This window comes from Mustela lutreola, chromosome 6 (genome assembly GCF_030435805.1).
Source record: "Mustela lutreola isolate mMusLut2 chromosome 6, mMusLut2.pri, whole genome shotgun sequence".
Classification (NCBI taxonomy): domain Eukaryota; kingdom Metazoa; phylum Chordata; class Mammalia; order Carnivora; family Mustelidae; genus Mustela; species Mustela lutreola.
Genome location: NC_081295.1, coordinates 102411450 through 102426439, shown reverse-complemented (window position 1 = coordinate 102426439; position 14990 = coordinate 102411450). Strand labels below are relative to the sequence as shown.

Sequence of the window (14990 nt, the reverse complement as noted above, 5' to 3'; positions counted from 1 at the left end):
TACACATAGTTTATGGCTTTTCATATATACATATATATATATATGTATGTATGTGTTATTGGCTACAATGTCTTTATTCATGTTCAGTGTTTTTAATTAAGACAAGGGTGAATGAATAAATATTCCCATTATTGTCTAATGCAGGGGCTGGTGAAGCAAGGCCCTATGGCCTATTTTTGTATGACCCAGTTACTAAGAATGGTTTTTACATTTTTAAACGTTTGAAAAAGACTCAGAGGGAGGATAACATTTTGTTTCCCATAGAAATAATATGAAAATCAAATTTTTAGCATCCAGAAGTAAAATTTTATTGGAATATAGTAATATCCATCCATTTACATAGTCTATGACTGCTTTCATGCTATAGTGGCAGAGTCATTGCAAGGGAAGACTCCACAGACTAAATACTTACTATCTTAAAAAAAAAAAAAAAAAAGTTTCCTGACCCTGGTCTAATGCATAGCTGACTTTTTTTTCCCCTCTAAATTTCAAAAAGTTTAATCAAATAATCAAACTAATACCAGCACCAATCATTTCTTTTCCCTAAAAGTGATACAGGGAATTTGTCCATTTCATGTTAATGTACTTAGTGTTACATATGCTTGTCCATTGCCTGGGCAAAATTAACTTCTTATGCTCGTCTGATCAGGGAAAAAGTTTGCCCAAAGAATAACAGTGAGGCACTCCAAATACATTCTCTTTCTCCATTTTCCATCATTAGCTACATATTTAATTTGTTTTAATGAAGCTAGTTGCAGAGCATAACTGTGGTGTAGAAGTAAAAACGTCTGAGTTCAAGACTTAATCATTATTTTGTTTTCAAGACAGAAATAAAGAATTACTTGAAGTAACTGTGAAAGGATGACAAGAGCCTCTAAAACAGGCTCCATGGATTTTTGATGTGCCTACGTTTTCATTAGAGGTTGAAGATAATTAAACTGGAAGATGACATCTTAGAACACACTACTCTGCCTAGTAAACTACTACATGGATTTGACAGAGATGACTGTAGGAGTGAATGTAGCAGTTATTCCTAGAGGAAAAAAAATAGTTGTCCTCTTTGAAAATAAGTTATTTTGCTGACTCCCTTACCTTATATTTTTTCCTCTTTCCTATTTTGTATTGGAAATAATAAAGATGGGTTAGCTTTTAGAATGCTATTTGTATAAAGTGTGAACAATACCAAAGAAGACAACAGAGATTTTCTATAAAGCTCTGTGTTTCTTTGGTATTACTTTAGTCCAGATGCAATATTGAGGCTCTCCATTAATCCTTAATTCTTTTTTTTTACTTTTTTTTTTTTTTTTTTAGAGTGAGCAAGAGCACAAGCGGGTGGGGGAGAGGCAGAAAGAGAGAGGGAGAGAGAGAGAATTTTAAGTAGGCTACACATAGCACAGAGTCTGATGCAGGCCTTGATTTTATAACACTGAGATCACCATCTGAGCTGAAACCAAGAGTTGGGTGCTTAACCCAGTGTGCCTCCCAGGCACTCCTATCCTTAATTCTTTCGCACAATTATAAAAGGTTATAGGTTTTTCAGATTATATTCTAACATATGTAAAGGAAATAATGTATTTCCTTCCCCTCAAGTCATTTGTGGAACACATTAGGGAATTCATTTACTAATTCCTCAAATATTTATTGAGTACCTACTATGTGTCAGAGACTATTTCTGAAACTTAGGATGTATCAGTAGACCAAACAGAACCAAATAAGATTTTTGACTTTGTAGTGCTGACACTCTAGAGGGAGGAAAAAGACAAGAAGCAATGCACATAATAAATGAGTAAAAGGCATAGCATATTAAAAAATAAGTGAAATGGAAAAAAATAAGAGCAAGGTAAGGGAGATCGAGAATACCATGGTGGGAGTTGTGATCTTAAATAGGGTAGTTAGTGAAGTCTTCATTGACAAGATGGAGCTTAAGTGAAAAGTTGAAGAAGCTGTATGTTAGATATATATATATATATATATATACAGATGTCTATATATATATATATATATGGAGAGAGAGAGAGAGAGAGAGAGAGAGAGAGAGAGGCTCTGAGATGGGAGGAAGCTACCTGGGTAGAAAACAAGGAGATGTCATGGCCAGAATGGAGTGAAGGAGAGGAAGAATAGTAGGAAATGAGTCAAAGAGGTAATGGGGTCAAATCAGAAAATCAGATAGGGCTTTGTAAACCATGGAGGTTAGTTCACTCTTAGTGATGCAGGGAAACCCAGTGGGACATTTTGCTGGGGAGTGATATAATTTGAGTTACTTGTTAGAAGGTCTACTTGATTGCTTTGTTGTGGATGAGCAAGGGCAGAAGCAAGGAGAATTAGCAATGAGAATATTGTGGTGATTCAGGGGAAAGATGATGGTGGTTTAGACCAGGACTAGTCATGGAGGTAGTAAGAATAGGTGGGTTTGGGACCTATTTGAAGGCAGAATGTGTAGGATTTCTTAAGAGCATGGATGTGAGTGTCAGAGAAAAAGAGCATATTTTAACGTTCTCTCTCTCTTTCTCTGTCTTTGCTGGGAAAGCTGTCATCAGTCAAAAATAGAAGGGCCTACATGTTGGACATGTTTTGGGGGAAAAATCAAAAGTTCAACTTTGAGTATTCTGAGTTTAATATATTTATTAAAATAAAATCAACTCTGTAAGGTCCCAATTGGTACTTTCCCAGTGTCTGCCTCATGGAAGATGTTAAAAACACATTGTGTGAGTATTTAATATGTATAAATATATTAAGTTCCTCTATAGTATGAATTACTTAGTAAATGAGGATTCATTGAGCAGCTAGTACTCAATGAATGGCAGGCATCAGATTAGTGCCCCATAAAACAGAGAGTCTAACCAAATTCTTATTAGAACCTTGCAAGGTAAATGATACTGACTCAACTTTACACAAGAAGAAACTCAGGACAAGTGATTTGCCTACTGTTCACCAAGTTAGCTAAGTGGCTCTAAGCTTTAAGATTCAAACTTGTATTTTGCAACATCAAAGACAGCTTCCACTTAATTTTATCAGTGATCTTGCAAAAGAAATAATAGGATAACTGTTAAGCTGCTGTTTGTTTAAAATCTGATTTTTATCTTCAGATTATAACACAAGTGAACAAAAACAAGCCTGTAAGAAGCATGAACTCTATGTGAGTTTCCGGGATCTGGGATGGCAGGTAAGAACTTAGGTGGTTCCTTTCTGTTTTATTATAAATCCGGAGTTACTTGTAATCTTTGTTAGTAATATTTCCAATACACTAACCAATGATTTTTGATGACTGTTCAGTACATGGGCAATCCGCATCATTTTTATTTTCCCATTATCCTACCACCACTGAAACATTATTATCAGAGTTTATAGTAAAAAACATCTATGCTGAAGAAGAAATGTAACCCAGTGATATTTTAGAAGGTGGGAAAAGGTGTTGTTGTTTAAATATCCTGAAGTTTTCATTCTAATACCAGTTTTTCAGATTAACTCGAGCAAGACCATTTGCCCCCCAGGTCTCAAACTCTAGGGCTAGGAAATAAAATCCTTGACTATAATGTCATAAAGAAGAGCCACAGGAAAAAAAATGTTTTTTCCCCTGAACCTAAGGGTATTATTGCTGTCTTTTCCATATGCTTCACAAACACGGTGAGAAGGAGGATTTAGTCAAAATAGTTTTTAATTTCCCTATGTATTGATAGTTTAAATTGTCTTTAGATAACATTATCCCATTACAATGGATTCACAGAATTGAATTTGGGCTATCTCATTGAAAAGTAATATTAAAATGTAAGCATTTTAAACTTTTATGATAAACCTTCAACACGATTCATTCAGTGAGTCTGCGTTCGGACCAAGTTTTACTTCATGAGGAAAAAAAATCAGGGCAACCATTCCATAAGCCAATTTTTTGGCTTCCCCCAAAATTTCATGTGCAGTTCTCAAGAATTTGCTCTAATTTGTTTCTTCTAAAGAGACTCTAAAGTTAACATGTGAATGAAAAGAAAAACAGCAAAAGGAACAAATATTAAAGCTCTCAGAGGTTGTCAGGTTTCTAAAACCAGGAATGAATTATTAAGGAGAAATGGGAATTATCTCAATTAAGTTTATTCTTCTTTTCCTTTCTGGTTCCCTTGAACTTTCCAGAGTTCATCATTTCCTGTTTAAACAATATTTACAATGCTACTTAATGATTATGGTTTTATTCATGAATACATGAATTAATGCATACTATGAATATCCTACATAGCAACCTCTTGGGAGGAATTACAGAGGGCAATTTCTTGTAAAAATACTTATACTTGTGTTGTAAACTTCAGCTTAAAAATAAATTAAATTAAGGGCTTGAGGGTAGCTATCTTGTGAGAATAATTGTTGGATGAAGAAGAGAAACCTAGCCAGACTAAATGTGGGTATTATTTCAGAATTACTTTATTTTTATTTTGATGATTTCTTTTATTCCTTTTCTTCTTTCTTTCTTTTTCTTTTTGTGTGTGTGCATTCTAGGATTGGATTATAGCACCCGAAGGATATGCTGCATTTTATTGTGATGGAGAATGTTCTTTTCCACTTAATGCCCACATGAATGCCACCAACCATGCCATAGTTCAGACTCTGGTATGCCTTTGTTTTTGTAGAATTGGAAATGGTTTATGATGCTAGCGTCATATAAATGTTATTTTAAAGGAAAACATCCATTTATAGCTGTAAATGCATTATTTTTTCTTTAAAATTTCCTTTGTACTTTTTTTTTTTCTTTTTAGAGCCAAAGTAATAATTGTGGGTATAGTCAAGAAATTCAGACTGGTTTAAAGAATAGTCCTGATTCCAGAATGGAGAAGACTTCAGCTAGGAAACTTGGAGTAACCACATGAAGTGGTCACTCTGCAGTGATTTCTTTGCTGTGCAATATGACTAACCACACAGGTTCCCAGGGGCTGTTTCTAACCTAGCAATTCATTAGAAACCATTGCAACAACATTGAATAATAGCCTTACTAAATTTCATCTGAGGGCTTTTACTCTAATTATTAAAGAATGTTCCACCACAATACTTTGGTATTATGAAACTTCTTCAAGTAGACTCTAAGTAGAAGATTCATTTCTATTTCATGATCTTTATTATATTTTTAATAATCTTTAAGGTGGAATTTCATCTTCATTTTTTCCTTTCCTCACTCTGGCATTCAGCAGTGATTTAATCTCTAATAACCTGGACTTATTTTTGTGAAAACAATAATGAAATGTTGATTTTGTGGTCTCTAAATGGTTATACTGTATTTAACGAGCTCATGAAACCTCTTGAGAGCCTGACACACCTGCCTTATGGTGTGTGACTTACTGATCTGGCAGAGGGACAGTCTCTGGAATACTAAGTGAGAGGCTCCTAAAAGGTGCAATAGATCATGTGATAAAATTCTGAATTAATATTTGGGTTAATAAGAACATTTTAACCATATGTCATCAAGAGAGAAGGAAAAGGATACGTTGTTTTAGATTCAAGACTTAGTGACAGGGGCGCCTGGGTGGCTCAGTGGGTTAAAGCCTCTGCCTTTGGCTCGGGTCGTGATCCAGGGGTCCTGGGATCGAGCGTCACGTCAGGCTCTCTGCTCGGCGGGGAGCCTGTTTCCCTGGCTCTCTGCCTGCCTCTCTGCCTGCTTGTGATCTCTGTCAAATAAATAAATAAAATATTAAAAAAAAAAAAAAGACTTAGTGACAGAAGTTGCTCTTTGGCAGATGCCAGTAGGAGGTCAATAGCCATGAGGAAAAAATAATCTATCTTTCTGGGTGAGTCTTGTTTATGATCAACAAAAAAATGGAACTACTAGAATTTGTGAGTTGACTCTTAAGGTTATTGTTTTGGAATTCATTTAAAGTTAAAGCTGATAAAAGCCTATGCCAGTTTTCTTCTGAATAAGGAATGGTATATATAAATTGGCAGATTAAATCCTTGAATGGCTTGATGTTTTCTGGTCTGGACATCATAGGTATTGGAGAAGAATTAGATACCAGAAAGGTGTGTCTATGGCAACTAGAGCATGGGTATTGTCAAAAACTTTGGAAATAACCTTGGAGTAAAGAGAAAGAGAGGTAAAACAAATACATGTTTTGAAAGGCAGTCATTTATAAATATTTTTCTTTTTATTCTTGACCGATGAGATTGCCTACTTCTGTGCCATATGCAAAAAATAGAGGAAATTCCTAGGGAAATTTTAAGATTTGTTATGCTTTCATATTTGCTATTCCTACAAATAGAAGTGCTTCTTGATGCAGGATATCATTTCTGGGGGTTGGGAAAAAGAATCTCTGTGAACCATAGCCAGCTATCCTTGCCTATGAGAATTCTATGATGACCCAAAATGCAATCACATAGAGAAAAATGCTGCTGTTTCGAGCCTTGAAAGAATCGCCATGATGCCTGTCTTTCTATAGGGTCAAAGCAATAGCCACTGTTAGCTTATAGAGGAATGACACTTTGTTTCTCAGAAAATTCTTTGCCTCTTTATATTGTCTTCTTAATGACTCAGAAAGCAGACTTCTGCTTCATTGAATTTGATACATTCTAATGTATCAAAGGCAGCCTCAGGCTGAGCAATGCTTAATTATTGAAAAAACTCTGTCAAAATACTCTTCCTCTCATTTTTCTTTTTATTTCTTATGAATATATAACCATGTATTATCAGCTTTTAGGGCTATAGTCTAGAAGGCAGTGTCAAAAAACAAACATTAAAAAAAATTTTTTTGACATGGACTTGGAACAAGTCCCTACTCTGCTTCACTATCCTGAGACATGGGACATAAGTCATTGCAAAACTTGAAGCATACATGGGAAGTTTGATTTTTTTTTTCCTGGAATTGTGCACTCTGTACGCTTGTTCTGTGAAGGACATGAAACAAGAAGACATGCTTGTTGCTAAAGGAAAGCATATTTATGACTAATATGTTTGAGAAACCAGTCAAGAACAATCCTTTTTTTTTTTTTCAGAATGATTGCTTTGTGAAGCTGCCAAGGCCATTGAAATAAGGGGTTATCAATCATGTATGTGTGGGTTATGGAAGATCAAGCTGATGAGGGACACAAGCCCGCATCTGAAATTTGTCGAAACTATCCAACTTTTAGTTTTGTGAGGTCCTAGGAAATTTCAAGTTCATGTCAGATCACCTCATTTTTCCTGCTGTTTCTGTCCACATGCCGGGCTCCTATATCATTTCAGCCAGAACATTGTGCAGCCAAAACTCTAAGAGGCTATATTTGCTTTTTGTGGATCCCTTAAGACTCATCAGTAGGACTTCCCATAAACTCCTTTGGGGGAAGGGCCAGGGTAGCTGAGTGGGAAAGGGGGAACCATGTACTGGCTTCTTGCTCAATGACTACAAATTACAGGCAGACTGCCAGTCTGATCAAAATGCGAACAAACTATGCTTAAGCATTTCACTTTCGGTGTACAGCTACCTTTTGAGGCTCTTGGAGGAGAGAGATTTTCAATTTGTAAACTATCTAGGCTCCTTGCTTCTGATTTAGCTGAACGTGCTTTTTGGCACTTGTCTAGGAGAGAAGAAAGCAAAAGGGTATTAATCTCCAGCCAGTTTGGTAAAAATTTCTGTAGAGAAGAGTTGAAATCATTGCTTTAAAATAAGTTTTGGATTATACCTGCAGTTCACTTTGCTGTGATTTTTATGTTTCCTTTATTGTGGAAAATTAAAAGTGTGTGTAACTTTTATGAGTTGTTGTTAATTGTCCTTTAAAAAATAATTCTTAGATTCAAATCTTTCTATAGTCTAATCGTGTCCCTTCATGAATTTGCATTTATAACTTCTGCATTTCTTATGAAGTAGATAGAAGGAGTCATTCTAACCAAAAGCAACTCAGTGCTAGTTGCCATGTTCTTTCCCCCAGAAAAATTTCCACTGAATATTCCATAGAAGGAGTTTTCCTTACTTGATAGAGAATTTTTGAAGGCCCCAACACATAATGTGAATGGGTGAGTTGAGTCTAGGTGTTCACGCCTAAAAATACATTCTTCCCTACCAGTCCCCATCCTCCACCCCAGCCACTGAACATAAATAGAAGAGTGATAGCTTAACGGTGTGTCTGATTGTGCAACAAGACAAGAATGTTATTTGAGGGCGCCTGGGTTGCTCAGTGGGTTAAAGCCTCTGCCTTCGGCTCAGGTCATGATCTCAGAGTCCTGGCATCGAGTCCTGCATCAGGCTTTCTGCTCAGCAGGGAGCCTGCTTCCCCTTCTTTCTTTGCCTGCCTCTATGCCTACTTGTGATCTCTTTCTTTGTCAAATAAATAAATAAGATCCTAAAAAGAAAAAAAAAAACACCAAGAATATTATTTGAAAGCTGTGGACAAAATGTCTATCTCATTTCTAAAAAAAAAAAAAAAAAAAAACATGTTTTTCTTTCCCAGGTTCATCTGATGTTTCCTGACCATGTACCAAAACCTTGCTGTGCTCCAACCAAGTTAAATGCCATCTCTGTGCTGTACTTTGATGACAGCTCCAATGTCATCTTGAAAAAATACAGAAATATGGTAGTGCGTTCGTGTGGCTGCCACTGATATTAAATAATATTGGTAATAAGAAAAAGATCTGTATTAAGGTTTAGGACTATAATAAAAAGTATGCTTTCACACAAGAAGGGAATTTCATAAAATTACTCTGGCTCATTTCATCTCTGTACCTATGTACAATATTGTGTATATAGTTACTTTTATTTATTTAAAGGTATATATTCTCCTTTGTGGATGCCTTAGCAATCAAATCTATTCTATAGGTCTATTGCACAATAGATAGTCCAGTGTAACTTTCAATGGTATATGCTAAGTCCAATTCAATTCCATGTCAACATTTTTCCTAATGTGATTTTTATATAATTTTCTGAAATTAGAACTCCTTTGTATGTTAATCACTGATAAAGGACATTGAATTCATTTGGCTATGTGGTACCTGTGAAAATGGATAGGTTGTTTATTTAGAAATAAAACTAAAAATAATAATAATAATAATAACAACAACCCAAACAAAAATGCTTGGATAAACACAATTTTTCTTTCAGAGTTTCCGCTACATTAGATAAAGTGAAATGTTGAACTGGATTTGAATAAATAAACAGTAGGCAGAACATAGAAGCTGAGAGATTACACATAATTGTTGTAACTATTTGCTTTAACAGCATTGATGTAACTGGAGGAGTGCGTTCCTTCTTGGATTGTGTACTATAGATTTTGCAAAGTGCTCAAAGCTTCAGGAATTCTGTGGAGACAGGCTTGAGCCTGTGTCCTTAACTTTCCAAGTTAACACTAAAATATTGTAGTACAACCTTCTTACCTCAAATAAATCATGTCTGCCTATTATCTAGAACACTACTGCTGCAGATTTTTTTTTTTTCAGATAAAAACAGTCCAAAATAAAGAAACATTTACATGCGCTCCACTTCTCTCCCCACAGACAAGAGTCATTGCATACATAAAACATAGTGGAGCGAAGATGCCGACAGAGCCATTTTCCTTAGCTCTGCTTTATGACTGAGTCTGCTGATTGATGTGATGCAAGGGATTTTATTTAGGGTAAAAGCACTGAAACTAAACTGAAGGAAATTACCAAAAATCCCGGAATGGCTCTGACAGAATTGCCATTTTGAAAGAACAGCTGAAATCCATTTTTCATATCTTTGAGAACGAGCTCAATGAAAACCTTGTTTTGTGAGGGGATTTCATAAACCTCCCTCCAAGCACAAATAATTCCAAACGGGAAGGTTCTGATGTGTGCATGTGCATGTGTATTCTTCCCCCTGAAATTAATTTATTTTCTTTCTTTGCCTTTTAAGGCTTTTCTTTAACACACACTAACTTTTGGAAGAATGACATTTAGATGGATTACTCACTCTTTGTCGTGGCTCTACAGTTAAGCTTATTTACAGCTCATCTAAAATATTCATAAAACCATTAATTAATCACCCCTTTGGACCTTTCAAGTAAAACTTGTATCAGAAATAGCTTCAGAAATATTATGGTCTCGCTTGTAATTCAGGTATATTACAATGTTGTTTGAGAATACAGTTTATCTCAAAGAAAATTTGATAATAACTATATTGAGGGTACATTAAGTAATATATTTTTAAATAAATAGTGTACCATTGTAAGAAAAAGAAATGGAAGTCTATTATATTATTCTTTAAATGTGCTGTTTAAATATATTTCTATATTTTAAAATATATTAAACTTGTGATGCTAGTTTCTACTGATTTGGCTCTTTATTTAAGAGGGACACAAAAATGTAAGTATGTCATAAGCTGAGATGCTAAGAATATCATCTGTAAAATGTTGGTGGGTTACATGATTCCTTATGTTCTTTTTAATTGCTGAAACTGGTTTTTGTGTTTTTAATAAATAATGCACTGTTAAATGGACAAAGCAACGATCCATGAATTAAGATTCTTCTTAATCTGCCCAAGCAGTAAAGAGATTTTTAAAATAGCAAAAATTATAGGGATGAAAAAATATCTCACTCGTTCGTTTTCCCTTGAGAGGAGGTATAATTGGCATCAGTATTTTCATTATTTTTCAGATTAGATACATGAATATATGTACATATATGCAATATGCTCAGTTAAATTATTCTCAAATAGCTATTAGCGTAAATTTGTACTATTACTTTAGCAATACTTAAGCTATTATCAGAAACCAGAATAATTTAGCTTGTTTTAACAGGAGCTAAACAACTCAGTGTTTTTTAGCTAGTTAGGTATTGGCTTTTTCTTTGTGTGTTAGTTTTAAAATTTCTTGCTTTATATGTATTTTGCCTTGTAAAGTGGCCCTCATTCTTTCTGAAAGTAGAAGGGTATAAATCACAAATACCAAGTTCTTAAGGCAAAAATAAATTGTCTATAGTGAACTAAAGAAATAAGAAAAACACGAGAAAGGAAAATCCAAAATTATTTTTTTCTCAAGAACTGTCTTTTTATAATCCCTATATCACCGTTGTCGAATCTGAGCCAGAGTCTACTGGCTACTCTGCAGTCTGGCAAGTATCATCTCCCAAGAAATTTACAATGAGTGATGTTTCTGATGCAGTTCCATTCAAGGCAGAAGAAATGCTCTTTCCCAAACACACGTCGCTGTCTCATAACTACTCAGTCAACTGCTCAATCTATCATCCAATTTCCACGTAGAGATTATCTGCAGTTCTAGGTTTTCTCCTTTGTATTTTATTTTATTTTTATTTTTTCTGCCTGGAAAGTTAGAACTTAGAACTGAAGATGCCTTTGCCGAAACATATCTGTTGTTATATATACATGTATACATCTGTACTTTATCAAGTTTGGTTACGATCATAATTGAGGAGAGAGTAGGAAATGTAACAGTCAATGCCAGTATTTATTCTAATTTAGACAGGAAAGTGACACTATATCCAAGTTAGCAATTTTTTTTTTCCAAGTTAGCAATTTAAAAAGAGCAAAAGTTCTGCAAAATTACCTCAACGTCGGTTGTAATATTTGTTAACACTTACTTGGAACATGGGTCTTTCAAAGACAGAAGAAACTGGATCAGATATAGCCTTAAAAAAAAAAAAAGGAAATTTCAGAAGTCTTAAAACAGGCATCTTCACCTTTGCATCTCAGTTTCCACTTTGCAGATGCAGCGTCTCTCATCATTCCTGAAAGGTCAACACATGTACCCAGTGGAGAGAAAATGGGTAGATGACTACAGCTGCTGGAGGTTATCTGTAGAAAGATGGGAGATAAAATACTGCATAAACAGTCCCTGGACCCAGCCGTTTGGAATAGAACCGAAGCTGAATGGTTAGTGAGGGGGGCAGTACTTCCCCCCCCCCCCCCAGTTCACTGTGGCTGCTACTATGTGGTGAAATGTAACACTTAAAAAGCTGGACTGTGTTTATTTTCCTGCAGATACTTATAGAAAGAGCCCAAACGAGGGAAATAATTCTCTATCTCAAGCCACAGGCCCGTAAGATGTCTTAGATTTTGTATCTTTATACTTTCTTCAATGATTCACATTTGCCTACATACATACACACACTTATAAATAAGTGTACTTTTATATGTTTTAAAGAAGAGGGATTAAAAACACAAATAAAAAATATTTTAAGTGAACCAACAGAACTTTGGGGAAAGAAAAATATAATACAATGGAGAGTTTGAGAGAACTTAAATTATATGAGGATCAAAGGGAATTCGAACATCCATTTAATCAGTATTCTGGAAAACTGGAGACAACTTTTTTTTCTTTTTAAGATCTTATTTATTCACATGACAGAGATCACAAGTAGGCAGAGAGGCAGGCAGAAAGAGAGGGGGAAGCAGGCTCCCCACAGAGCAGAGAGCCTGATGCCTGGCTGATCCCAGGACCCTGGCTAGGGTCCTGAGCCTCAAGACCTGAGCCGAAGGCAGAGGCTTTAACCACACTGAGCCACCCAGGTGCATGGAGACAGCTTTTAGGCTAACAGCTGACCTCTTTATCAGAGCTGGCTCCTCAATTGGCAAGTCAGTCAACAGGTAATGGCTATCTTCAGAATGCTAAGGGAAAGTAACTGTCAGATGGAATTCTATATCTAGCAAAACTATTCCAAACTTTAGGGCAAAACAAAAAAACATTCAAGTAAAACAGAGAGAATTTATCATCAACAGCAAAGGCTCTGCTAAAGGTTCTACTTCAGGAAGAAGGACAACCCCAAAAGGAAATGCCCGCAATAATGATGAGCAAGAAGATGGGAGACATGGGACTAGGCTGAAATAAATAATATGTCTCCTAATTGTAGTTTTAGAAATCAAGAGAATTAAACAGTATCAGATCAGGTTGAGAGTAAACCACAGTATCATTGCACGACGAAGGTAGATGGTAGGAAATCAGAAGCTTTGCATTTTACTTAATGATAATTAAATTAAACTCATTAACTTCAGAACACAAAGTAGTGTGTATTTTTTAAATCAGGATTGACAATATTTTTCTGTAAAGGATGTGATAATCAAATTTTAGGCTTGGGGTTTCTGTCCCAACTCCTCAACTCTGCTGCAGGAGCATGAAAGTGGCCATAGACAATATGCACGCTAATATGTGTAGCTGTATTCCAATAAGATTTTACTTAAAAAATGCGGTGGGTGAGGTTTGGCCCACTGTCAGTGTACTTTGCTGACCCACATTCTAAACTAGTAGAAGGGATAATTGTAATGTGGTAACATACAATCAATTCGACAAGACAAAAAAGAAGAAACGGGTTTCAAAAACATTTATGTTTTGGGGCACCTGGGTGGCTCAGTGGGTTAAAGTTTCTGCCTTCGGCTCGGGTCATGATCCCAGGGTGCTTGGATCGAGTCCCACATCGGGCTCTCTGCTCAGCGGGGAGCCTGCTTCCCCCTCTCTCTCTGCCTGCCTCTCTTCCTACTTGTGATCTCTGTCTGTCAAATAAATAAATGAAATCTTTTAAAAAAATTATGTTTTAAAATATATATGTGGTTTTAAAAAACATAGCATATATGGGAAATACAGCATATAATAAATCCATACATAGTCACATAATGTTCCATGTAAACAGACTGGAAAGATCACTACTGCCAGATTGGATTTAAGACAACTTCAACAGCTAGCAACGTTCTGTTCAAAAAAGGTATATCTAGAACTTTAAATCACAGGAAGGTTGAGAGTAAAAGGAAGTTTTATACCTGCAGAATACCCACCACAGGAAAACTGGGTTAATTATATTAACAAAGTATATTTACACTTTAATACAAACCAGCCATTACTGTTTTGAATATAAGGACATACTGTTGCCTGTTGATTTTTGGCACATTTTCTCATAAAATTGTTTCTAAAATAATTTTTTAAATTATATGTTTAAAATTAATAAAAAAGGACCTTATTTTGGCATTCAAAGTTATTCTCTTCTTAAGGTCTTTAAGACTCTGGTGATTTGAACCTATTTATTTTTTAGAGAGAGTGTGTGTGCATGTGGTGGAGGGTGGGGTGGGGGAGGGGGCAGAGGGCGAGAGGAAAGAGAATCTTAGCAAGGCAGGCTCCATGTCCAGTACAGAGCCCCTGGTGTGGCTCAGTTTCACAACACTGAAATCAGGACCTGAGCCTAAATCAGGAATCGGAGGCTCAAGGAATTGAGCCACCCAGGTCTCCAAGACTCTGAAGATTCGAAAATTACTTGTCTTTAAGATGAAAGTTTACAGTATTGTATTCAACAATGCATGTTGATGTCAGTGAGACACTCTGAGGTGATTCCACTTAGAAAACTAAATAAAGCGTATATGACAGAACAAGCACTTTTCCAAAGATGTTATCACAGAAGGAAGAATATTTGAAAAATCTTGGCTATGGAACATAATGGGTCCAATGAATCTCCTTTCACACCAACCTCCTAGGACTACTATTAGATGAAAGTAAAATATCTCCTGTATCCCCAGTACACTAATATACTTCTAAGCCTTGATAACATTTCTCTGTTCACTGGGAATACCCTCCTTAAATTCTTCCTGCTGATATTCTCCTGATTCCTGGAGTGACTTCTCATTTGCTATTTCCTTCAAAAAGACCTAATACACCAAACCAGATGTGTTTAATCCCTCTAATAAACCACTGCAACACTCCTGCTTCTGAGACACGCGTCACATTATGCCAGCTACTACAGTTATTTGGAAAATGAAGTGCTACGATACTCACTCATTTATTAATTCCCTAAATAGTATCATAAAGATCTTCTCATAGTTGATGTTCTATAAATTTGGAAATGAATAGAAGGTGGCTTAATTTATTATTTTAATGGAAAATAAAGAGCAAACATAAAAGGAATACTGTCAGGACGCCTGGGTGGCTCTGTGGGTTAAAGCCTCTGCCTTCACCTCAGGTCAAGATCCCAGGGTTCTAGGATCGAGCCCCGCAACGGGCTGTCTGCTCAGCAAGGAGCCTGCTTCCCCCTCTCTCTCTGCCTACTTGTGATCTCTGTCTGTGAAATAAATAAATAAAATATTTTTAAAAAAATAAAAAAT

General features: G+C 35.8%; 1 protein-coding gene across 2 annotated transcripts in view; it reads left to right on the top strand.

The window, feature by feature from the left end:
- Positions 1–10222, top strand: part of BMP5 (bone morphogenetic protein 5) — a 115677-nt gene extending 105455 nt beyond the window's left edge. The window contains exons 5-7 of one of the 2 annotated variants that reach the window (XM_059178289.1): positions 3087–3163; positions 4483–4593; positions 8392–10222. In XM_059178289.1, the coding sequence (XP_059034272.1) occupies positions 3087–3163; positions 4483–4593; positions 8392–8541 (338 nt within the window). In that variant the 3' untranslated portion in view covers positions 8542–10222. Of the gene's footprint in view, positions 1–3086; positions 3164–4482; positions 4594–6960; positions 7697–8391 lie in introns of those variants that run through there. The other variant, XM_059178291.1, reaches the window with a different exon arrangement.
- Positions 10223–14990: the final 4768 nt, after the last annotated feature.